Source organism: Ictidomys tridecemlineatus, chromosome 11 (assembly GCF_052094955.1).
Source record: "Ictidomys tridecemlineatus isolate mIctTri1 chromosome 11, mIctTri1.hap1, whole genome shotgun sequence".
In the NCBI taxonomy this organism is placed as follows: Eukaryota; Metazoa; Chordata; class Mammalia; order Rodentia; family Sciuridae; genus Ictidomys; species Ictidomys tridecemlineatus.
The window spans coordinates 119,556,425-119,580,885 of NC_135487.1; the positions used below are offsets into that span (position 1 = coordinate 119,556,425).

A 24,461-nucleotide genomic window follows, 5' to 3' on the forward strand; every position below is an offset into this window, starting at 1 on the left:
CCTGTCTAAATATGTCCCCGAGGTTGGCAGGAGAGACAGATAACCTTCCCAGGCTAGGACAACTCCATGCGGGCCGGAATCCTCCCACATCCTACACCTCTCCACCAAGCTCCCAGTCTCTCCTTCCCTCCCCCTCCCCCATGTCCAGGGCTCCTCAGCCCCTGTCCCCATGCAGGCCCTAAGAGCTCATCACCATATTAAGAAAGGAGAAGGGAGAGACACTGATCTAAAAATAAGACCAGATGAGTCGGAGGTAAGTGAAGCTGAGGCTGGAGGAGGGGGGCAGGGGGGTAACTAGGGATCATGGAGGGTGGGGTGAGGGTAACAGAAGGAAGTGCAGGTGGAGGGGAGGTGTGTTCTGGGGCAGAGGCTAAACCGATAGTAGAGGACCAAAGGGACAAGTGTAGGACTGCTTCCACACCCTAAAATCTGGGAATCTTCTAGGGGTGAAGTCTGTTTCTTTGATCCTGTGAGAGAGAGTGGGGGAGGGGGCAATAAAACACAGCCTGGGATGCAGGCAAGAGACCCCCTGCAGTTCCCTTTAAAGAATCAGGACCAAGGATGAGATCATTCTCTGAATAAAAGATGGAGTGGAGTCCAAGACTGGCGACCTGGCTTAGCTCCAGCCAGTTTCCTATGCTTCACTCAACATTCCTGACTGGGGAATGCAGGGGAAGGACAGGGCTGGCCCAGATCCCATCCCGTAGGATGCAGATTTGGGGTTTCTTTACCCAGATGGCCCACCATGAGGAGGGGAATGTCATTTGGCTGCCACCTCCCGTGTGCACTCACTGCCCTGAGCCTAGGGGACCGTTTTTTTTTCTGGGGCACAGTGGGAGGGGAGGATTCCCCAGGCTGAATGATTCTAAAGACAGCTAATAGCTACGGTTTATTCCTGTGTCATTGGCAAGACAAAGACAGGATTAGGCATAAACACTGGTGAAAAAAAAAATGAACAGGAGGAAAACCTGAAGAGGCGGGCCCTGTCAGTTGATTCTGTGCACCTGAGACCTAAAGCAGCTTGGGGAGAAAGGGCTGTCAATTCTGGATTCCAGCTTGGAAGTGAAAACAGAGTAAATGAGTTCAGCTCTGGGTCCCTAGAAGGATAATTTCCATAGCTCGCCAAGGCTGTTATCAGGCACAGGTAAACTGAGGCATGAGGGAGACCATGCAGAGACCAGATCAGAGTCAGATGACCCTACCCCACTCCCAAGGTGTCTCTCATTTTGGAAGTACCACGTTTATTTTGCCTTCAGGCAAGGGCATGGAATTGTATTAGCAGGATAATTTTTGCCCATTGCCATGGGGCAGACCTTACATAGCTAAGTGAGGAAGGCCACAGAAAATCTCAAGAGCATGGCAGGACCGAGTCCAATAGGAACAGCTGTCACGGTTGCAGGAGAGGCCAAATCTAGCTCAAGCATGGCACATTACAGCTGAAGAGATCTCAGAATTCCACCTCCTGCTCTCCCAGGAGAGCAACTGACATGCTAGAGCCAAGAACCCTAGCCAAGATGGTGAGGAGCAAGGGGCAGGCCTGCCCAGAAGGAGATGACCCAGATGATGACCAGCCCCGATTTCTGTCTTCTGCAGCATTCTGGGGAGGGGGAAACATTTGAACAGAGACAATGGGACATCAGACTTATTCCATGATCAATGGGACCTTTTGCACACACCCCTTTCCTCCCAAAAAGGGCGTGAGACAGGACTCTGAGGTGACCCTGGCCTGCTCCTTCTCCTCATCCTCTCCTGCAGTCACTGCTCCCTAGGGGTTGCCCTTTTTTGGCTCTAGTTCTACCCTTACTCTCTCCGGCTCCTGTACCCGCCACCCCGGCTCGCTCTCTGATGCTGGGCTCTCTATTTTCTCCTCAGTCCCCTTCCCTCTAGGCCCCTTGCCTTCAGGCTCTTTGGACTTATCACGCCTCAGCCGCTGGTATCAAATGACCCTGAGTTGGGGCCTCTGTATTTTTAACCCACCAGACACCCAAAGCTCCTGCTACTGAAACCCGAGGAGCCAGCCCCTCGGCACTCCCCCTCCCCAGCTCACACCCATACCTCCTGGTCCTCCCATCTTCCAGAGTCTGGTTCAGCCATGTCAGCAGCCAGGGAAGGACCCCTGACGGACACAGCCCTGTCCCTAGGAGCCCTTGTATTGGAAGAGAGAGCCTGAGGAGGGGCTGGTGGAGGGGAAGAGAGGTGGGCTACCCCTGTCCCCTGGGATTGCCTTCTCTTTGGCAGCCCTTGGTCCCTCATCCTCCAGATCCACCCACGGCCTCTCCTCTTTCACCATCCTATTTTGTTAATGTTTTATTTTTCTGTTTCGGCCCAGCCCTTACTATAAGACTAGGCTGAATAGTTGTTAAAGGCACAACTTCTGGAATCAGACAGACCTTGGTTTCCTCATCTACGGAATGCTGTGGTAGGACTACATTTGCCTGAATTAATTGATGGTGTGTGTGTAGCCTTTGTCCCAGTGCCAGGCCTAGAATGCAGTTACTTATTACATGTGTTTTGTTTCTGGTAACAGCTGATGGTTCCCCCCAGCTTTTCTTAGCATTTCTGTCTTGCTACTTCTGGGCGGACCCAACCCTTTTCTCTCTCTCTTTTTTTTTCCCTCTCAGTAAGTACTAGGGGGTGAACCCAGGGGCACTCTACCATTGAGTTATAGCCACAGTCCTTTTCTATTTTGAGACAGGACCTCAAAGATGCCCAGGCTGGCCATGAACGTGCGACCTTCCTGTCTCAGCCTCCTGAATTGCTGGGATTCCAGGTGCAAGTCACTGCACCCCGCTGAGACTCTTCTAGTGCTACAATTCTATGGTCTGTAAGGTAGTTTGAGGAAATCCAAGGCAGAAACTAAGTGAGTGGCCTCACCAGCCGTGGGCCTGGGGGTATGTGTGCATGCTGTGGCCCCCTTTACAGAGTGCAGCTCAGCTGATCACCTCTCACCCTCCCTCTTCCAGTCTCTGATCACAGCTAAACTTTTGGGGGCAGTTACTAGTCCCTTGCTCTCCAGGGGACAGAGAGTTAAGATGCGGGATATGGATTGGGGATGCAGTGATAGAGGGCTTACGTAGAATGCTCAGGTCCCGGGGTTCAATCTCTGGTTCCAAAAGCGGGGTGCTTAACAGCCCTCAAGGGGCAAGGATGCTTGATTCTGCCATTTTCTTTTTCTTTTCCTTTCTTTTTGTGGTGCTGGGGATTGAACACAGGGCCTTGTGCCTGTGAGGCAGGTACTCCACCAACTGAGCCAGCCCCTAGAGATCCCCTTCCAACCTCAACTTAGTTTGCTTACAGACCATCCTTCCCTGGTTACCATGAAGATGTAGGGATCCCCACTCCCCCAAAATCAGATGGAACACATTCAGCTTGGTGAGAGCTGTTCTAAACATTTACTCTCTAGACTGGCTCCTGGATTCTATAGGACTATGTCCCTCCCTGCTGGGCTCCAGCCAGATGCAGGCTGGGATTCCCCTAACCCACCCCACGATGCCCTCAGTCCAGCCTAGGATTGCTCTCTCTCTCATCCAGGGTCATTTGTCCCAGTATCTTCTGCCCCCAACTCATATGCTCGCTCAGATATTGTGTCACACTCATAGTTGGGGCTTCAAGCCACGCCTCTCTCATGTGTCTTCTTCTTCTGAGTTTAGTAGTACGTCTCCCTCTCCAGCCAGCCTGCGGAGGAGGAGAGATCAGGGTGAACTGCGAGAAGGCAGCAGGGGAGCCGGGCAGAAGGGGAACCAAGGGGAAGGTTGGGGGCCTGTGGTCTGGAACATGAACAGGTGGAGTCAGGGACAAGAGGGCTGGGGTCCAGGCATAGTAAAGTGACATGGGAGGGGGGGATGCCAGCAAGTCCTGAGAAGCCAGGCCTGATGGGAGAGCTTATTAGGGGATGGTGACCCCCTGCTGTAGATGAGGGCTGGGGAGCCTCACCGCCAGGCCGTTGACGGATGATGAGTTTCCTGATCTCGTCGTAGGCGAAGATGAGAATGCTGTAGGGGAGGGCGCAGAACCACCAGGCCAACCTGTGGAGGGCAAGATTTGGCCAATGTGGCTGACGTTACAGAGGCCGGAAAAGAACACGCTCAGAGACAACACGTGGGAGTCGCGTGTTCCATGTCCGTGCTCACGTGTGGCTGAGAGTGTGCCGAGACAGTCGGTGAGTAAGGTAAAGTTGATCCCCACCTTTGAGGAGGTCAGAGTCTGGGGGGTTAGTGATTGGGCCAATGATGGGGTTAGTGATTGGGCCAATGATAACACAATAAACGTCATATTCAGAGGTATATCCAGTGTTCGCAGGGATTGTCTGTCGACTTCCATGGAACTGCAGAGGGAGATTCCCTTTGCTTTCTTTATGCTCTAGATCTCGAACTTAACAAAGGGGAGGTTGCTGGAGCAGGATGGGTTTATCTGAAACAATCCCCAGACACCCAGTATGGAGATATTCTACCAAGAAAACAAAATAACAAACACACTCCCCCCCACACACACCCCTATACACATATAGGATTCCATATACATTTGTAAGAATATATACATATATATGTATATATAATTTCATATTGCAAAAACAGGGATTTTTTTTTCTGCCTGTGCCTCTTTCTTTTTTTTTTTTTTTGGTGGTGGTGCTGGGGATTGAACCCAGGGCCTTGTGCATGCTAGACAAGCACTCTACCAACTGAGCTAGATCCCCAAACCCCTCTTCTATATTTAGAGACCAGGAAGATGCACTCTGGGAAAGGGTGGAATCAGGATCACAGTTGTTCTCTTGGGTGACAAAGTAAAGAGACGACCTACAGCCTCAGCAATTTAGTGAGACCTGTCTCAAGATAAAAAGGGGCCAGACAGGATGATGCACACCTGTAATCACAGCAATTAGGGAGGTTGAGGCAGGGGGACTGCAAGTTCAAGGACAGCTTCAGCAAGTTAGTGAAGCCCTAAGCAATGTATAGAGAGGTACCATCTAAAACAAAAAATAAAGAGTTGGGGATAGAGCTCAATAATAAATTGCCCCCTGGGTTCAATCTCCATCACAAAAAAGAAAAGAAAAGAAGAAAAGGAGTAGTTAAAACCAATGGCACTGTCCCATAGAAATGTAATAGTTTACCGTGTGTGAAATTTCAAAAATTTTAATAGCCAAATTAAGTAAAAAGAAACAGGTGAAATTAATTTTAATAATTTTATTTAACTCAACATATCCAAAATATTATGGTATTGACATGTATAATAAATATAAACATTATTGATGAGAGAATGAGCACTCTTGATCCATGTATAGGTATCTTACATTATAGGACATCTCAACTCAGATACTGAATTTTTTTTTTTTTAAGAGAGAGTGAGAGAGGAGAGAGAGGAGAGAGAGAGAGAATTTTTAATATTTATTTTTTAGTTGGCGGACACAACATCTTTGTATGTTGTGCTGAGGATAGAACCCGGGCCGCACGCATGCCAGGCGAGCGCGCTACCGCTTGAGCCACATCCCCAGCCCCAGATACTGAATTTTCAACAATTAAAGGGAAGTTAGTCCAACTAGAATAATAAAGTCATATTTAATAGACAAATATTTAATGTTGCTTTAGTTTTCAACTTTAAATGAACTGAAATTAAAATTATAATTCAGTTCTTCAGAATTAGCCATATTTCAAGAGCTCAGTAGACCATCCCCTGTGGATAGTGACTGCTGTATTGGATAGTGCAGGCCCAAGCCATGGCTCATTCTCCACACATGGACACAAGTATAAACTTGTAACTTGTTCACCCATTCATTGAATCACAGTCATATATCTACTCTGCATCTCTATTAGGAATTGGAGAAATAAAAATGGTTACATGGTGGTCTTTGGCCTCAAGGAGATCAAGAGAATCAGAGAAAAGAGGGCGAAGGCTCACAAATAAAGAACCACAATATCAGGTGCTAAGTACTACAGTCAAGGTATATACAGAGTATGTGGAAGCACAGATAATATTCACCTGCGGGTTGTTATTACTTCCACATTGACACTATAACAGCCAATATACAGCTATTATTGACAAAGCATCTGAGGCTGGCGTTGGGGCTCAGTGGTAGAGTCCATGCCTAGCACATGTGAGGCACTGGGTTCAATCCTCAGCACCACATAAAAATAAATAAAGGCATTGCATCCATCTACAACAACAACAAAAAGCATCTACCATGACCCAAGCATGCTTCATGCTTTATATCCATATCTCTGTGTAATTCTCAACACTCTGCCAGGTATGTGTTTAGTGATTTAATTATTTGCAGTGTTGTGGATCAAATGTAGGACTTTATATTGGGCATAAGTTCTACCACTGACCTACATCCCCAGCGATGCCAGCTATGAATTACTAAGACCTAACAAATGAGCCGGGTGTGGAGGCACATGCCTATAATTCCAGCTACTTGGGAGGTTGAGACAGGAGGATTGCAAGTTCAAGGTCAGCCTCACTAACTTAGTGAGACACCCACCCCACCCCCCAAAAAACAAAAACAAAAAAACAACAAAAAAAGCTGGGGATGCTCAGTGGCAGAGCACCCCTGGGTTCAATTCCCAGTACAGCCAACAACAACAAAACCCCTACAGTTTACCAAGGAAAGGTAGCAGATAGTAAGAATTTTATGCACATTAAAATATATTTGTATTAATATAATAGGAGGGGCTGGGGTTGTGGCTCAGTGGTAGAGAGCTTGCCTAGTATGTGCGAGGCCCTGGGTTCGATCCTCAGCACCACGTAAAAATAAATAAATAAAATAAAGGCAATGTATCCAGCTACAACTAAAAAATAAATTAAAAAAAATACAACAGGATTTAGCTAAGCCTAGATATTATGCTATTTTTATGATTATTTCAGCTCTAAGAAATATGTATTTTTGCACAACTGTGCCTCACTCACATCATTGGAATAAAAGAGTCCACTCGGTTAAACACTGGTAAGTCTGCTAAATTTGCACCTCTTGTGGCTTGTGATCACTTGGCACAGTCCCTAACACCTCCCTAAGTGAAATCTATTTATCAGAGAACAGATGACTCTCTCCCGAAGTGACTGAGTGTAGCCCCATTTATCCAGCAGCCGCTAGTTGGTGACTGTCCTGTTCCAGCACACCCTTCCTCCCACTTCCTCTCACATGCTCTCCCTGTGCCCGGAGAATCAATTCCCTGCTCCAATCCCTTTCTTTACTCACTTGAGTGGGTACATTCGCAGGGCCACGTCCATGCCTGGAGTGTAGGACAGAAAAGCCGCCAGGAGTGTCTCCTCCAGGATCCCGAATATTAGAACCTTGTTTCTGGGAAGAAACATTTATGACTGATCTGGAGACAAGGAGGAAAAGGCAGGGGAAATGGCCGGTCTCTGTGTGAGTTTGGGGTTGTTGGGGCATTTGGTGGATGCTCACTTCGTGCCCTGCTGGAAGAGGGAGTTGCGGCGGGTCTTGCAGATGATGAGGTCAGCCCACTGCACAATCACGATGCTGACGAAGAAGGCCGTCTGGCAAGTAAACTCCACCACCTTGCGCTGCTCGTAGGTCTGGGGGAGGGCAGCAGAGTGACACCTCAGTGTCAGAGGTGCTTAGGTAACCCAAGACTCCTTTTCTCTCCTGCTTTCAGGACCCATAGGCTGAATTACTTTCTTTCTCTATAAACACCACTTTTCTCTGCCTTAGCACCTTTATATTGTCCTGTGATTTGTTAATGTGCTTTCTTACTTGACTGAGAGCCTCTCAAAAACAAGGACCTGGGAGCTGGGGACTTGGCTTATGATACAGCACTTGCAGCATGCACAAGGCCCTGGGTTCAAGCCCCAGCGTCAATGGGGGAAAAAAAGAAAGACCTGGTCTTATTTGTCTTTTCCCTCCCCATGTACAGTTCATGGCTCGATAAATATTTATTAAATTATTAAGAGACTGGGGTTTTGGCTCAGTGGTAGAGTGCTTGCCTAGCATGCATGAGGCGCTGGGTTCGATCCTCAGCACCACATAAATGTAAAATAAAGATATTGTGTCCACCTAAAACGTAAGAATAAATATTTTAAAACAATTATTAGAAGTGTCTTGTAGGGCTGGGGATGTGGCTCAAATGGTAGTGCGCTCGCCTGGCATGCGTGGGGTGCTGGGTCGATCCTCAGCACCATATAAAAATAAAAAAATAAAGATGTTGTGTCCACCGAAAACTAAAAAAAAATAAAATTAAAGAAATTCTCTCTCTTAAAAAAAAAAGAAGAAGTATCTTGTAGAGGAAGAGGAACTTAGGACAGCAGAGCCAGAAAGGAAGGTAGGGCCAGAAAAGCAATATGAATGCAGAGAGGAAAGGAATGCCCCAAATAGTGGTGGATAAGAGATATTCACTTATTCATTCCACGAATTTTATATACACAAATAACTTAGAGACTCTGGGTGCAGGGGCACATACCTACAATTCCAGAGACTTGGGAGGCTGAGGCAGGAGGATTCCAAGTTAAAAGCCAGCCTCAAAAACTTAGAGAGATCCTATCTCAAAAAAACAAAACAAGGGGACTGGGGATATGGCTCAAGCGGTAGCGCGCTCGCCTGGCATGCGTGAGGCCCGGGGTTCGATCCTCAGCACCGCATACAAACAAAGATGTTGTGTCCGCCAAAAACTAAAAAATAAATATTAAAATTCTCTCTCTCCCCTCCCCACCCCCACTCTCTCTAACAAAAAGAAAGAAAACAAAACAAAACAAAAATGGGCTAGGGACCTAGCTCAGAGGTAGAAACTTCCTGGGTTCAATTCCCAATACTGTAAAGAACTTAGAGACTAGTGGGAGACATTAAGTATGCTAATGATGCCAGTACTATAATAGAGCATAAAAGAGAAAGCACACAGGGCTGCAGAAACCCAGAAGAAGTACATCTAAATTAGACTCAAGGAGAAAAGAAGAGTATAATTAAAAAAACAGCATGTTTATAAATAACTCATATATCAAATAAGAAATTTGAGAATATATAAGACCACACAAGAATGAGATACTACATATCAAACCACATGAGATATGGTTGAACTTGTGCTTGGAGAAAAATATAAAACTTTAAATGGTTGAAAATGAAGGCTGAAAGCTGATGATCCATGCATAGAACTTAGATAAGATCAGTGGGCATGTTCACGTGCACCGGATGACACACAGCTATCCTTCAGGGTAGTCATCTTTCTCACCTATATAATTCCCCATCCTTTCTTGTTTTGTTTTTTCAGTGCATGTTAGACAAGCCTCAGCCTCCCAAGTTGCTGGGAGTAGAGGTGTGCACCACCACATCCAGCCACAGTTAAACTCTTAGAAGCCAAGGTGTATGAAGGGCATCTTTCCAACAACTCAGATTTGAGCAGACTTTTGAGAAACCTTCAGTTAGCTTAACTGAGGTGTCATGGTGAAGTGGGAAAGTGGAGGACAGGCATCAACAGTTCAGATGTCTAGTCCCGCTCTTGTAGGGCTTCTCTGTAGGACACCGAGTAAGTCATTACACTCCCTAGATTCAGTTTCCTCACTTATAGACCAAATCATAGACTAAATATGCCTTGAGATGCTGTAATTCTTGTGCTTATTGGTGTCACATGTCTTATGGTCTTAGGAGTTGGAATGGGAGTGACCACAGTTGCAAAAAAAATAAAAAAGCAATAACCAGAGTCTATTGTTACATTGTGGGCAGGTATGAATATGTAACAACAGAGCCCACCATTGTATATAATTACAATGCACCAATTTTTTTTTAAAAGAGAGAGTGAGAGAGGAGAGAGAGAGAGATAATTTTTAATATTTTATTGTTTAGTTCTCGGCGGACACAACATCTTTGTTGGTATGTGGTGCTGAGGATCGAACCCGGGCTGCACGCATGCCAGGCGAGCGTGCTACTGCTTGAGCCACATCCCCAGCCCACAATGCACCAATTTTAAAAAATCAGCATGTTTCATAAAATTCTTGAACGGGGATAAGGCTTCAGTTTGAGCCTCATTCATCTTGGATATAAGGGGAAATTACTACAAAGCTATCCTCTAGATTTAAAAAGTTTGGAAAGATTATGTGCATATATGAACATAAAATCTCACTTTTATGCACAATTATACTGTATTAATAAAAAAGAAGAAAGAAGTTTAGAATGATGAGGAATGAGTATACAAAGAATATAGGTTTTCAGATTTCAAGTCATATTATTTGAACTCTTATGGTGGGAGGGATTGAAACAGGAGAGGACCCACATTTAAAATTCTGGTTAAAACCTGGAAATACAGAAATTGGCCCAGAAAAAAGTTGATATGACAAAGAAGATCTCCAGCTCCAAAGGAGCCCAAAAGACTAGGAAGGTAAGGATACACAACAGATAGCAGGAACCAACAGAAATTGTAGCATTATAGGACTGGGGCTCAGTGGAAGCGCACTTGCCTAGAATGTGTGAGGCACTGGGTTCGATTCTCAGCACCACATAAAAAAGTTAACAAATAAAATAAAGGCATGCTGTCCACACACAAAACTCCAAAAAAAGAAAAAGAAAAAAAAAGAAAGAAAGAAAGAAAGAAAAAAAGAAAAAGAAAAGAGAGAAAGAAAGAAAATAAAAATAACTTTAAAAAAATTAGGGCATTATAAACAAAGAGAAGACGTTTGCTGTTGTGATTGGAAATATGGTCAAACAGATCACTAAGTCAGGACTGGAGATGAGGTATCAACTCTGTTTGGTGTCTCCCCTTCTCTCACCCTTCAAAGATGCTCTTCCAGTTGGGTGCAGTGGCTCATCCCTATAATCCCTGGGACTTGGGAGGCTGAGGCAGGAGGATCATAAGTTCAAAGCCAGCCTCAGCAATTTAGTGAAGCCCTAAGGAACTCAGTGAGACTCTGTCTTTAAATAAAACAAAAAAAGTGCTGGGGATGTGGATCAATGGTTAAGTGCCCCTGGATTCAATTCCTGGTACCAAAAAAAGAAAAAAAGAAAAAAAAGCTCTTCCCTGTCCCTTCCTCATTCTTGGTCACTGTCTACCACCCCACCTTGTCTACTCACCCACTGCTGTCCATAGCTGTCCTCCAGGTCATTTACGGAGCGATCATCCCATTTCAGGCGGATACCCAGCAGATCGAAAGGTTTAAAGCCATTTTCGGCCAAGATCACGAAGTAGGTGAAGAATCCTGCTAGAGCCTGGATCATCCCTGTGTATGAAAGAGTCACAGGACTGGGGAACCTGGTTCAGAGGACCCCCAAAGGCAGACCACAGAAGGGGCAGGGGCAGAGGTTGACTTCCAGCTGGGTTGATAAGTGTCTATGCAGTAATGAAGATTCTTGCCACCAACCATCTGATCCTATCATCCCTGTGTGGCTTGTTGCCAAACCCTGACATTCGTTTTTAACAGATTCATTTTTTTAAAAATATTTTTTAGTTGTAGGTGGACATTATGCTTTTACTTTATTTATTTTTTATGTGGTGCTGAGGATCAAACCCAGTGCATCAAACATGCTAGGAAACACACTGAGCTACAACCCCAGCTCCAGAGTCATTTTTGAATCATATAATCTTAAGACTAATAAGGACTATTTGGTGATGGCTGGACTCCTCCTTGATCATTTCTCTTGCACATTTGGACACTTCCCAAGTTTTATTCTCTTCTCACATCTCTGCCATCCGCCCTTTGCCTGTCCCTTCGTCAAAACTTCTGTCCTCCATGCCTGGACCACAGTGATAGCTAACATTGATGTTTACCTCCTAACAACAGGGCTGTGCACTTCCTATGCACCTTATGGATACAGATCCTCACACCAATTTTGAACTATTGTCTATAATTCATAAGTGGGAAACTGAAACACAGAAGATTGTCATTGTCTAGAGTTCATTCAGGTAGTAAGTGGTGGAACTGGGATTCAAACCTACGTCTGATTGCTAAGTCTATGCTTTTTCTCCATCTCTCCTCCCCTAGGTATTGGGATGATCTCTCTCATCCCCAATCTCTTCCCTGTCCATCCCTCACACTACCACCTGAAACTCTCGACTATGGCAACTCAAGAACAAAGACGTCCCATGCACTCAAATGTCTTTCAAGGTTTGTCGCAATATAATGCTTCCTATGTTTGCAGCCTTATTCTCTATGAAGACTAAGAGTGCCAGCAAACTGGTTTAATTCACTCTTCTCTAACCATACCACGTGAACTTCCTATCTCTGCTGGTCCCCCGCACCTGACCACGTGCATATGAGTCTAAGGGCTGGACTCCAATGCCAAGTTAAGTTCTATTTCCTCCATAAGACTTCTATCTCATAGTCAGTCGCTGAGTTTGCTTGCTCGTGTTTGTTCCTGTAGCCTGGTAGGGCTGCGCTGTCCTGGTTACTCAGCCCATGGAAAGGTGCTATCATCTTATGTAGATTTGCTCCTTTTGTACTAGGCTCTAAGTCAAGGGCGGATCAGCACATGAGCCATCCACAGTTCTTGGTGTCCCCAGGGCCTTCTAGAGAACACATCTCCCAGACTGGCTCAAATGGCGAGGTAGAGGCAATTGCTCCCTCTCCCTTCACCCCTCACTCCTTGGGCTCACCAATCTGTCCATAAGCCATGCCAATGAGACGTTGGTTCACCAGATTATCAGTCTTCGAGTTCCGTGGGTGCCTCTTCATGATGTCACTTTCCGCTGTCTCATAAGCCAAGGAGATAGCTGGGACCTGGAGGAAGGGAATGACAGGGCCCCCAAGTTCAAAAGGAGACTCAAGTAACTCCATCTCCACCCTCCTCACTTGACATGGGTTTTTCCTACTCCTGATCCGTCTCACAAGAGTCCCAAGAGCTGCGTCCCAGCTGGTCCTCACCATATCAGTGCCCAGGTCAATGCATAGGATGGTGATTGTCCCTAGTGGCAGCGGAATACTGAGGATGATGAACAGCAGGAAGGGGGTGATCTCAGGGATGTTGCTGGTCAGGGTGTACGCGATGGATTTCTTCAGGTTGTCAAAGATGAGGCGGCCTGGGGGGGGGGACAGTGAACTCTCTGTGAGAAGCACAGAGAAAGGACAGACCTCCCCGTAACCAGATCCTAGTCAGAGAGACCATTAAAAGAAGTGCTATGGTCCCTGAAAAAGATTGGGAGTTCAAAGTAGACCCTGGTGGTCCCAGTTTCCTTTCTAAATTGTGTGACGATTATTTATTTACTTATGTATTTCTGTGGGTTTCGTAGATGACTCTTCATGATGTGGTACCTGGGATTGAACTCAGGGCCACTCTACCACTGAGCTACATTCCCAGTCCTTATTTTTAAAATTTGAAACAGGGTCTTGGCTAAATTTCCCAGGCTGGTCTCCAATTTGCAATCCTCCTGCCTCAGCCTCCCAAATTGTTGGGATTACAGTTATACACCACTACACAGAGTTCTTGTGTGACTATTAATTAGAATCATGATTTATTTGCGCGCCCTTAATATGTACTCTTTGTTCTTGGATTCAAAATGGTTGATGTTATCTGATCTTTGAAAATTAAGCAGGGTTGGGCCTAGTTAATCCTGAATATCTGAGAATGCCAGTATTAAAGACTTTAAAGGTCTAAGGCGAAAGTGGAAAGAGCCCAAGTCTGGGACAGGCTTGGGTTTGGGTCTCATTTTCTGACATAACTAGCTCATGACCTTGGGTGCCCCTTATCCCTCTGAGCATGATTCCTCTTGCCTTGCAAGATTGCTGAGTCCTTCTCTGAGTTCCTGTCAAAGATTGTAATCCTTCTCTGCTGTATTTTTTTATGTTTATTTTTAGGACTGGGAACTAAACCCAGGGGTGCTTACCACTGAGATATATCCCCAGCCCTCTTTTAATTTTTTTTTTTTTTAAATTTGAGTCAGGGTCTCTAACTTGTGATCCTTCTGCCTCAGCTTCCCGAGGAGCTGGGATTACAGACGTGTCATTGCACCCAGAAGATAATCACTATGATTCTGTGGATCATCATGTTTTAGTAAGAGAGCTTCAGGCAGAGAGCACAGAGGCTGGGGTTCAGCATTCCGGGGTTCTCTACTTCACCGATGGGCATTCTTTTTAGATTTCTCTGGGAAAGGGGGAGCTTAATTAGGTTCATGAAGTCCGTTCATAGGTAGTCTCTAACCTCTTGATGTGTCATCATCACTCAGGCAGGAAGTTCTTTCGGGGACCCTTCTGGAGATTGTAAAAAGAGTACAGCCTCATCTTGCTGCAAACACACTTGAATTCCAACGATAGGACAAAAAAATTACTTTGCTATAGTCTCTCTGGCAAATCTGGACTTTATTCCAATCTCATTTAAAAAGTGACATTCTAAGTATCAGCTGACTCTAATTTGCAAAAATATTATCATACAGTGATTTTATTTATATTTATTTATTTATTTATTTGCATGGAGAAGAGATGATGGGCAAAGGGAATGAGGTCATATACACCAACACCTATCTGAGTCTAAGGGTCAGTTCCAACCCTGGGCATCCTGCCTCCTCACCCTCCTCCACGCCTGTGACGATGGAGGCAAAGTTGTCGTCCAGCAGGATCATGTCGGCCGCCTGCTTAGAGACGTCGGAGCCAGTGATGCCCATGGCGATGCCAATGTCCGCCTTCTTCAGAGCAGGGGAGTCGTTCACCCCGTCGCCTGTCACCGCCACAATGGCTCCCTGGAGAGATCCAGAAAGAGGAAGTGAACTCTCTACTGTATTAGATCTAGGACGAATCCCAAAGTGCAGTTTGATGTCGGCACCTCATTTCTTTTTCTTTTTTCCTTTTTAAATGGGGGATCTTGCTATGTTGCCCAAGCAGGGCTCCGACTCACTCCTCCCACCTCAGTCTCCCAAGTAGTTGCAATTACAGACGAGAATCCCATGGCTTCTTGGACTCCTGCCTGATCTAGGCATCTCAGCCACTCTCTTTTCTGTTCCCCTGAGATATTTAAGCCCAATCCAAAGGCCACTGTGGAGGTTCAATATGGGGATTTACTTAAAGGAGTTTTTCTCTAGCCCAGCCCACAGGTTCCCCTGCTTCCCCCATGATTTCTGCAGGGTGCCCCAGGGCTCCTTACCAGCCTCTGACAACCCTCCACAATGTTGAGCTTCTGCTGAGGGGAGGTCCGAGCAAACACGATCTCCGGGTGGTTCTGGAGGATCCTGTCAAGCTCTTCTGAGCTCATGTTCTTCAGGTCTGCGCCATGGACCACTATGGCTGTGACGTTCCTGCAGGAGAGGATTTCAACAGGCTCGTTCTGGGTTGGAAATTCACCATGGGGCTAGTGCCCTCTAACCAACCCTTCCTCCAAATGCCTCGATTCTTTTGGCCCAGTCTCTTCACTGGTCGCCAGCATTCACTATCCCCCGGATGACACATTCCATCCCCTCTCCCTTTCTGACCATTTCTCCTTTCTTCTTCTTTTTCCTTTTTCCTGATCCCTCTGAAAACTCACTGACACATTCCCTTGGTGGTTTCCTTACTATATTTTCCCACAATCCTACCAACTGAAATTGACTTCAAGAACTTTAGGAAGTGGGATCTGGGTGGGGCAAACTATGGAGGGCGGATCTGAGTCCCAAAGGGGTCTCACCTGGTATCCACCTGGCTGACAGGGATGTTAAGCCGGGCAGCAATGTCCTCTGCTGTCTCTGCACCTTCTGAGATGATGCCCACACCCTTGGCAATGGCCTTGGCTGTAATGGGATGATCTCCTGTTACCATGATCACCTGGGTCGGGGACGGGAGGGAAGAGAAGCAGAATCATCTTTAGAGAAGCCCTGGATCCTTCTTCTGGCTCCCCCAGGAATAACCGTGTTCTACTTTCATTCAATAAGGGTTTTGGTAGCTCATCCCCGAAGAACTTGTTATATAGACCTTGCTTCTGTGACTTCAACCCTTGGGAGTGAGTCAGGGCTAGCAGACCATAAAACACAGGATGATTCAGGTTCTAGAATTCCCAGGAATAAGTCAGAGATTTGGGTGTAAACCTATATTCAGAATTTCATTTAATTTCTGCAGAAGCTACTCTGCTTCCTTAAGCACCAAGACGGGAACACCTACCCATAGAACAAGTGGTAATGGAGGAAGGTCTGGAATAACCCACCTGCCTAGCAGAGTTTCAGGTGCATTCAGGTCCTCACTCCTGCCTCTCTCTGTCTCCCACTACCTCACTCTGCCACTGAATTTCAACTCACCTTTGACTACCTGGTACCTAGTCCTGTCCCACTGCCACCCAAAGATGACCTGCCCATGCTCTGTGGTTTGGTGGCACTCTGTTCTTTCCCACATTTCAGCACTTATCACTTTTCTAGGACATAATCACATGTTCTCTTTCCATCACTGGACTGAGAGCTCTGCGAGGGGAAAACGCTTGTTAAGTTTTTTGCTCCGGCACAATGCACAGCACATAGTAGGCCATCAACCAATAACCCTGGACTGGGGGAATGAAGGAATGATGGGTACCTGGGGAGACCACAAGAGCCTTCCAGGCACACAAGTTTTCAAGCTCTTATGGGAGGTAAGAAGAAACCATCTGATTGACTAAATCGTCCACCGCGTTCAAGAATGGAGATCCTGCAGAGGCTAGTCTATTTGCTTTCAAAGTATGGAAATAAGACTTGCAGAAGCATTCCCCCAAGGAGGAGGGCTTTGTGAGCCCTCATCATTCCATATTGGCACCCCTGACTTCCTGGAAGAAGACAACAAAGTGCTAACGAGGCTGTGGTCGCCACACACCGTTCAATTGCACTGAGCTTTAACCCATGACCACCCATGTCAAGTATCCTGGATCCTCACAGGCTTGGCCTGTGGGAGTGCCTGATAGCAGGTGAGACCTGGGACAAAGGTCGGTCCTTGGGGGCTGGGGATATACCTCTGTTGGTAGAGGTATATCCTAACATTCACAAGGCCCTGGGTTCAATCCCCAGTACCCCCACCAAAAAAAAAAAAAAGTCTGTTCTCTATATGTGGTTCAGAGGGAGCCCTTAATGATGCCATTCTACCTTACAGGGCCCTGCAAGCTTCCCAGTGGCTCCCAAGATCTGTTGGACAAGGTGTAATAGCATCCTCATACAATCCTAGAACCTAGCTCATTTGATCCTTTAAATGGACTGTTCTTAGTAACTTGCAGCAATACCACACCTCCATTCCAGGCCTGAGAAATAGTAATACTAAGTCAATCACCCCAAGAGTGAGTTCCTGGGACACAATTCCACCAAGCACTGAGGTACATTCATACAGCAGAGGCATAGTTCTGGGGAAAATGTCTCATCTAGCAGTTTCTGGAATTCATCCAGTACTGAAAGAATTTCATTTCTAACTTCTTGGTACTGACCCTACCTCTGATGTTCCCCTTCAGTCCCCCTAGCTGCCTCTTCCTTCTCCTTCTACCCTCTTCCCTCGGATTAGATCTATCTGAGGAAAACTACCCAGTGTTGGTAAGGAAACCAGAGGTTCTCACAGCAACGTTGAAAGCCTGGCTGTAGTTCTTAGAGAGGGTCAGGTTCTTTGCAAGGGCCAAATGTTCATAGTACTGAGATCCTGCTATACAGAAATTTAATGAGAACATTTTCAATTTTTTCCTCTTTTTTTGTGGTACTGAGGATTGAACTGAGGGACACTCTACCTTTGAGTTTCATCCACAGCCCCCTTTTCATTTTTTGAATTTTGAGACAGGGTCTTCCTAAGTTGGCAAGGCTGGCTTTGAACCTGTGATCTTCCTGCCTTTAGCCTCCCAGGTTGCTAGGATTCTTGGCATGTGCCACTGTACCTGGCATTTTTTTAATTTTTAAAAATCACATTGATTCTCAAGTTGTGAGCACAAGGCAGCCTGGGAGACTCAGTCCCCGAATCATGTCCTTGTCAAAACTTTGCTATCATGTGAACATGATGCAACCACTTTTCTTGAACAGCCCTGTATCATCCATCAGCCCAGCCGTCAGCACCTTTTCAGAACCAGCACCCATGTGTTTATTCCACGTCATCCTCCCTGTTAGCACTATGCATATGTCTTGTACTTTCCTATATGGAAGATGATGCTCATTTCCTCAATGATTCTGCCAGTTTAGGGTCCAGAAGAAAGTAAGAAACTGCAGTGGGGACCTGTAAATTTGTGACCAACAATTGGCCAGAGAGCACTGGGGTCTCCTGCTTCAGCTGCCAGCTCACAGCCAGCTCTGGGAGTTTTGAAGACCATCATGCACTGAGTGCCTCAGGCTGTGACAACATCCTGATTTGCTAGACATCCTGACTGTTACCCCTGTGTTCCTTGTTAGGGCCTCCTCACCTGTCAGCCCAGTTGTGACTGTTCTTGCTAAAAGGATCCGTAAACTCCCAGATGAGATACATTTTAGGTTTGTTTCATCCACAATGTGATTTCTTATTTGAAGAATCTCATCACAAATGGGATTAAAAAAAATTAGAATTTTTTCCCCTGGATTGCAGATTGAACTCAAGGACGCTCTACCATGCAGCTACAGCCTCAGCTCTTTTTGTTTTTATTTATTTTGGGGGACTGGGAATTAAATCCAGAGGGGTTTTACCACTGAGCCATTTTTATTTTTTTATTTTGAGACATAGTCTTGCTAAATTGCCCAGGATAGCTTCCAACCTGTGATCCTTTTGCTTCAGCCTCCCGAGTCACTGGGATTACAGGCATGCACCATTGCACCCAGCCCAAAGCTTAGAAAATTCAAATCAACCCCAACTTCCACAATGAAATGACAGTTTATAGAACCATGGGGGAATAGCACGGTAATCTGGTTATTCCATGCAGACGTGCCATAACAATGCTATCTCTGCAAAAAACTTACTACCTCAGAAACCTTAGAGTGATTCATTCACAATAATTTCCCACATCCTTTCTTTTGTTCCCACTCTAGCGACCAGTCATTGAACATAAACATGGCCCCAGCTGACCCCTAGAAAAACTGCCAACAGTCAGAGGTCTAGTATGAATCTAGTTCCAACAGGGAACATTTAATCCATCTTAAATACCTCCAGCCCCTTTACGCTAACCTGCCCTCCCCCCCCCAAGAATATGTAAGTGATCTAAAACATAAGGTATGAGCAGAAAATATCTAATCTGTGAATGCGTATGTGAATCTTTGAGCCAGAAAATGGGGGATACACAGCATTTCAGATAGAGGAATTCTACTGCTGTCATCCTATATGAAGTCCAAGGCCCACCCTGACCAAAGAGGACTTCTCAACACTTCGGTTTGTTTTGCAGCTGAGTTTCATCCTTGGACCAATTAATTTTCATTTCTGGCTTTTACTCCTGGACATAAACCAGTTAGGACAGCTGCTTACTCTGAGTCAGACCCACTGAGTCCCCCTAGATCTCATTATCTCATCTCACTATTGCCTGCTCCAGACTCCCAACCCCCTTAGCCTCACCCTCTTACCACCCATTCCAGAAGTATATTTATACCCCATCGTCTAGCACTTTGCTCCTCTTAGTGCAGTTTACAGACCGGCGGCAGCAGCAGCAGCAGCTTTGGGGAGTTTGTTTAACATGTAAAATGTCCAGGTGCCCTAAATCTATGAAATAAGATCTGCATTTCAAAACAACCCCTAAATGATTCACATGTACATGAGTTTGAGAAGCACATGCTGGAAACTTGTCTGCTCAATGTTGTTTTGGTACCAGGGATTGAACTCAGGAGTACTCAACCACTGAGCCACATCTCTAGCCCTTTTTAGTATTTTATTTAGAGACGGGGTCTCAGTGAGTTGCTTAGGGCCTGGCTAAGTTGCTGAGGTTGGCTTTGAGCTCATGATCCTCCTCTGCCTCAGCCTCCCCATCATTCAGGTTCTGAAGAAAGATTTTTAATAAATAGAGATGCCTAGTGCCTGGGATCCATCCTGAGAGTTTCTAATTTAATAGGTCTGGGTGTGGCCTAGATTTGTCAAGCTTTCCTGGTGATTCTAAATGCTCATTGTAACACAGAATTCTAGCTACAGAGGCAACTTAGTGTTACATAGCTCTTAAGACTAAAAATCACTGAAGTTCAACTGGGCATGGTACATGCCTGTTATCCAAGCTACTTGGGAGGCTGAGGCCAGAGGATCACTTGAGTCTATGAGTTCCATATCAGCCTGTTAACAGTGAGATCCTGTCTCAAAAAACAAGCACACACCCACCCCTCAAACAACAACAACAACAACAACAACAACAACAACAACAACAAAAATGATAAGCTCCAGGAGGCAGAGCTTATAATTAAATCAAGATCATGAAACACCGATTCTGTGCAAGGCTTTCTACTAGCTGCTCCAACTTGTGACAGGTGAGGGTCTTCTGGAGTGGGCAGGTGTTTATTTACCTTAATCCCTGAACTACGACACTTGCTCACAGCATGTGGAACAGCTGCCCGGGGAGGGTCGATCATGGATATGAGCCCCACAAAACACAAAGTGTCCATAGGAAAATTTATCTCATCTGTATTAAATTGGAATCCCTTGGAGAAGTTGCTAGGCAGGTTGCAGAAGCAGAACCCTGGAGAGAGACAGGAGACCAGTAGTTATCTCTCTATTTCCCTTTTCCCACACACCCCAACATCCGAGCCTGTTCACTCCACAAAAATCATCTCCTGATGCTATTCTTTCCAGGAAGGGTCCTCCCAGCGCCTCACCCAGCACACGTTCCCCCATGCCTCCCAGTTCTAAGTAGGCCTTTTGGAAAGCAGTCCTCATTTCATCATCTATTGGGTACTCTTGGCCATTCAGGAAGAAAGTAGAGCACAACTCCATGATCTTCTCAGGAGCACCTTTCATCATCAGTACGTGGGCCTGGGAGCTGTCCTCCCGAAGGTGGATGGACAACTAGGGAGGAGAGAGGAAGCAGAGAAGGGATAGGAGAAGAGAGCCAGGGTCAAGGGCAAAAACCAAGAGGAAGGTTTAGAAGGTTAAAAAAATTAAAAATTAAAAAATATATATATACACACACACACACACACACACACACACACACACACACACACACACAACTGGTTTCACATGATATTTCCTTTGGCCCCCATTGCCCCTGTCAAATTGGGCTCAAAATTGAGCCCAGCTGCCCTTTCAGGACCCCCCACACTAGTACTATTTGTACATGAATCTCCATTACAGCAAGACTCTGACGTTCCCTCTCTCTTTTACACAGGGTCTCACTAAGTTGCCCAGGCTGGCCTTGAACTTGTGATCCTCCTGCCTCCTGAGTAGCTGAGATTAGAGGTGTGTGCCACCGTTGTCCAGCTAGACTGGACCTCTCTGAAGGGCTCTTTTGCATTCTTCCTGATTCCTTGCTGATTGGATGGCTCAAGAGCAGAAACAGCAGAGCTGTCAAAGAAACACAGCCAGGTCGTCAGAAAACTTCTAAGAGTCCAAAGACCTGTGTTCTAGGGCCAGCATGCATGCCTTATTAATAGCTTCATGAATCCAGGTCAACCTACTTGACCTTGCAAAACCTTTGTTCCTTGCATAAAATGTAAAAGGTTCTGCTTTGCCTGCTCCAATGAGTTTTTATGAGAGAGAGTTATGAACAACATTCGAGTTTCAGCTACGAGGGAGAGTGAGGCAGGACCATCACAAGTGAGAAGCCAGCTTAGGCAATTTAGCAAGACCCGGTCTCAAAATAAAATAAAAAGGGCTGGGGATAGAGTTCCCTGGTAGAGCACTCGCCTGGCATGATAGAGGCCGGCCCTAGCTTCATCCCTAGTATCAAACAAAATAAATGAACCCACATAAAAAAAAAATAACAATAAGAAATAAATTTTTTTTTTTAGAAATAAATTTTAAAATTATGAAGATTTTTAGGTTAGGCATCCTAGTCCTGAGGCTTGCTGAACTAAAAGTGAGAAGTCCCCTGAGAGGGGCTACTAGAGATGGGATGTAGGGTGAGGTGGGGCAGAGAAGGGGCATATTCGTGAGGTGAACCTGAGGAGATTACAGCAACCAGGAGAGACCCATAAGATCAGCTTAGATTTTGCATTTTCTCTTGATCTCTGATGTATGAAAAGGAACTCTCTCTGGGGTTCCTCTTGTGAGTGATAGGAAATGCTTGCTATATTGCCTGTTGGGAACAAAGTCAGCCCATTTTTTTTTTTTTTTTTAAAGAGAGAGTGAGAGAGAGAGGGGGACAGAGAGAGAGAGAGAGAGAGAGAGAGAGAATTTTAACATTTATTTATTTTTTCTTAGTTCTTGGCGGACATCTTTGTTGGTATGTGGTGCTGCTGAGGATCGAACCCGGGCCGCACGCATGCTAGGCGAGCGCCCTACCGCTTGAGCCACATCCCCAGCCCCAAAGTCAGCCCATTGAAAGGAACTGTGGGAGTGTGGGGGAGGCCATACTGCACGCTCAAAGGACAAGCAGGGTGGGAAACCAGTGTGTAGAGTGTGGTTACAACCGTTCAGTTCGAGACTGCTCAGTTCATGTCAAAATACGCTTAAGCAGTTAACAGGAAAACCCGTGTTTAAGCAGAAAGCTATAAAAGGATTTAAAAGCTCAATTTTCCGAGTGCGCAATAAATATTTGTTGAATGAGTTGAGAGGTTCAGAGGTGAGAGCAAGACCTATTTAAGCTAGTAAATTTGGTCACAAAAAATTAAAGAAAAAAAATCACTTTTTTTTTCTCAGCAGGGGTCCTCTACCACTGAGCTGTACCTGAAGCCCTTTTTATTTTGATTTCTTTTTTCTTTCTTTCATGGTGTGAGAGATGGAATCTAGGTCTCACACATGGTAGGCTACATCCCCTTACTTTTCATTTTGAGACAGGGTCTCACTAAGTTGCCCACGTTGGCCTGAACCTTTGATCCTCCTGCCTCAATCTCCCGAGTCGCTGAGATTTTAGGCATGCACCACCACACCTGGCAAGAATCACATCTTGAGAGAAGATGATAGATAGAGAAGATGAAGGGAGAAAGCTGGAAATACCAGGGCAGAAGGTCTGTTTCATATCATCTCCATCTCAGGGAGGGAAGGAAACCAAGCTTTGCAAACGACCAGCAGACTGAGATGTTCTTTGCAAAGACTAGAGTCAGCTAATTGAAACAGCTAATTCAGAGCCTCCCAGAGAAAATTGGCTTGTCACATGGGGTGTACCTCAGAGGACCGTCCTGCTATTTGAATTTGATATTCAGCATCTCAGAAGAAGCTAATAGTAGTCATTTTAGGGAACAGCGCTATTTGTTGAACACACAACATTGTTTGTGAATAGGTTTTGATTTTATTTTGGATCACATTGGAGGGAGAGATACTTAATTCTTTTCCAAAGGATTTACTCAGGCCCTGCCAAGCCACAAAATTCCTGTCTGGTTAGTGAGGCCATCAAATGCTAGGTAAAAAAAAAAATGGAAATGATGCTTGCAGTTTGGGCCTGGGAGACCTATTTTATTCCACTGACTGAAAACCAGTCAAGATGGGAAATATATGGATCCATATAACTTTTATTTGATCCGTGTTCAATATGAAGATATGGATAAATTGGGTTTTAAAAATCTATGTAGATTGTATTGTTTTATTACTATTATTATTTATTTACTTACTTATTTATGGTATTGAAAGTTGAACCCAGGGACACTCTACTATGGAACTCTATCTTCAACTTTTAAAATTTTTAAAATTTTGAGACAGTCTCATTGAGTTGCCAAGGTTGGCCTCAAACTTGTGATCCTCCTGTCCCAGCCTCCTGGGTAGGTAGCTACTTGCATGTTTTTAAGACAGAAAGACATAACTGAATTTCATCTCTCCGCCTCCAGGTTCTTCGCACCTAAATGGGCTTTATGGCAGTACGGAGAGTTGGGGAACCTGTTCCTTCAAACCAGTCAGGATAGTGTGCATAGAATCCAGACCCAACTAGGAGAATCATGGTAAAGCCACCCACTGTTCCCTGCTTTCTACTGGAACCTTCTCTTCAACATCTGCCAGAATTCTCACTTGGCAGAGAAATACTCTTTCCTGTCCCTCTGTGGGTTCTATTGTTTGTGCCGTGACTGTCCCTCACTCAGCCTTTCCTTTCCTATTGTTCACTTCTCCCTGTAGAATCGATAAAAATGTTCCCAGGGAATGAAAGACTTCACCACAATATTGGGGACGCGATGGCCCACCTGATGCTGCAGCAGTCATGGAGTGAATGGAGGAATGGCTAAGGAAACCCAACACCTTGCAAGCACCACCTTATTCTACAGTGGGAAACCTCGTAGCGGACCCAGGTACTTCCACGTCACAGCCGCGAGTGACTCCCACGTGACTTTCACCCAGCAGCAGCAGCCTTTGCTACTTCCTCTGCTCGTGATGCTGGTTCTCCTGAGCCATTCCGCTGCTCAGAGGTGAAGTGGAAGGCCAAGGCCAAGCTCCCGGCCGTGCCTCCCTCACCCGTCCTTCACCACCATTCTCCTACCTTGGTTGGTTCTGTACCTGGTACTTGTTGGTAGAATTAAAGGGAATCTCTGCTACTTTGGGGTACTTCTCTCTCATCTCCTTCACGGAGCTGTAGGACTGCTCGATGAACTTGAGGAGGGCTGACTCAGAAGCATCCCCTGTTGTTTCCCGCTGCC

At 45.6% G+C, this 24,461-nt stretch overlaps 1 protein-coding gene and 1 long non-coding RNA gene across 6 annotated transcripts in view; one reads left to right on the forward strand and one right to left on the reverse strand.

Moving 5' to 3' along the window:
• Window positions 1-93: 93 nt before the first annotated feature.
• LOC110599555 (uncharacterized) lies at window positions 94-24,359 on the forward strand. 3 transcript variants are annotated; one of them, XR_013428140.1, is made up of 6 exons: window positions 94-253; window positions 3,978-4,159; window positions 11,911-12,033; window positions 14,339-16,750; window positions 23,664-23,774; window positions 23,947-24,359. It is a non-coding gene; the product is annotated as an uncharacterized LOC110599555 (long non-coding RNA). The 3 variants fall into 3 exon arrangements; XR_013428141.1 differs by lacking the exon at window positions 94-253 and adding an exon at window positions 320-2,829; XR_013428139.1 differs by lacking the exon at window positions 94-253 and having other exon boundaries at window positions 3,670-4,159.
• Window positions 3,370-24,461, reverse strand: part of LOC101966280 (sodium/potassium-transporting ATPase subunit alpha-4) — a 33,504-nt gene continuing 12,412 nt past the window's right edge. For 2 of the 3 annotated variants that reach the window (XM_078027191.1, XM_078027193.1), the window contains 12 exons: window positions 24,322-24,456; window positions 20,559-20,748; window positions 20,250-20,422; window positions 15,515-15,651; window positions 14,999-15,149; window positions 14,429-14,597; window positions 12,790-12,944; window positions 12,522-12,645; window positions 11,003-11,148; window positions 7,397-7,527; window positions 7,187-7,288; window positions 3,370-4,025 (listed from right to left, as the gene is read on the reverse strand). In XM_078027191.1, the coding sequence (XP_077883317.1) occupies window positions 3,647-4,025; window positions 7,187-7,288; window positions 7,397-7,527; window positions 11,003-11,148; window positions 12,522-12,645; window positions 12,790-12,944; window positions 14,429-14,597; window positions 14,999-15,149; window positions 15,515-15,651; window positions 20,250-20,422; window positions 20,559-20,748; window positions 24,322-24,456 (1,992 nt within the window). In that variant the 3' untranslated portion in view covers window positions 3,370-3,646. The remainder of the gene's footprint in view (window positions 4,026-7,186; window positions 7,289-7,396; window positions 7,528-11,002; window positions 11,149-12,521; window positions 12,646-12,789; window positions 12,945-14,428; window positions 14,598-14,998; window positions 15,150-15,514; window positions 15,652-20,249; window positions 20,423-20,558; window positions 20,749-24,321; window positions 24,457-24,461) is intronic. The other variant, XM_078027192.1, reaches the window with a different exon arrangement.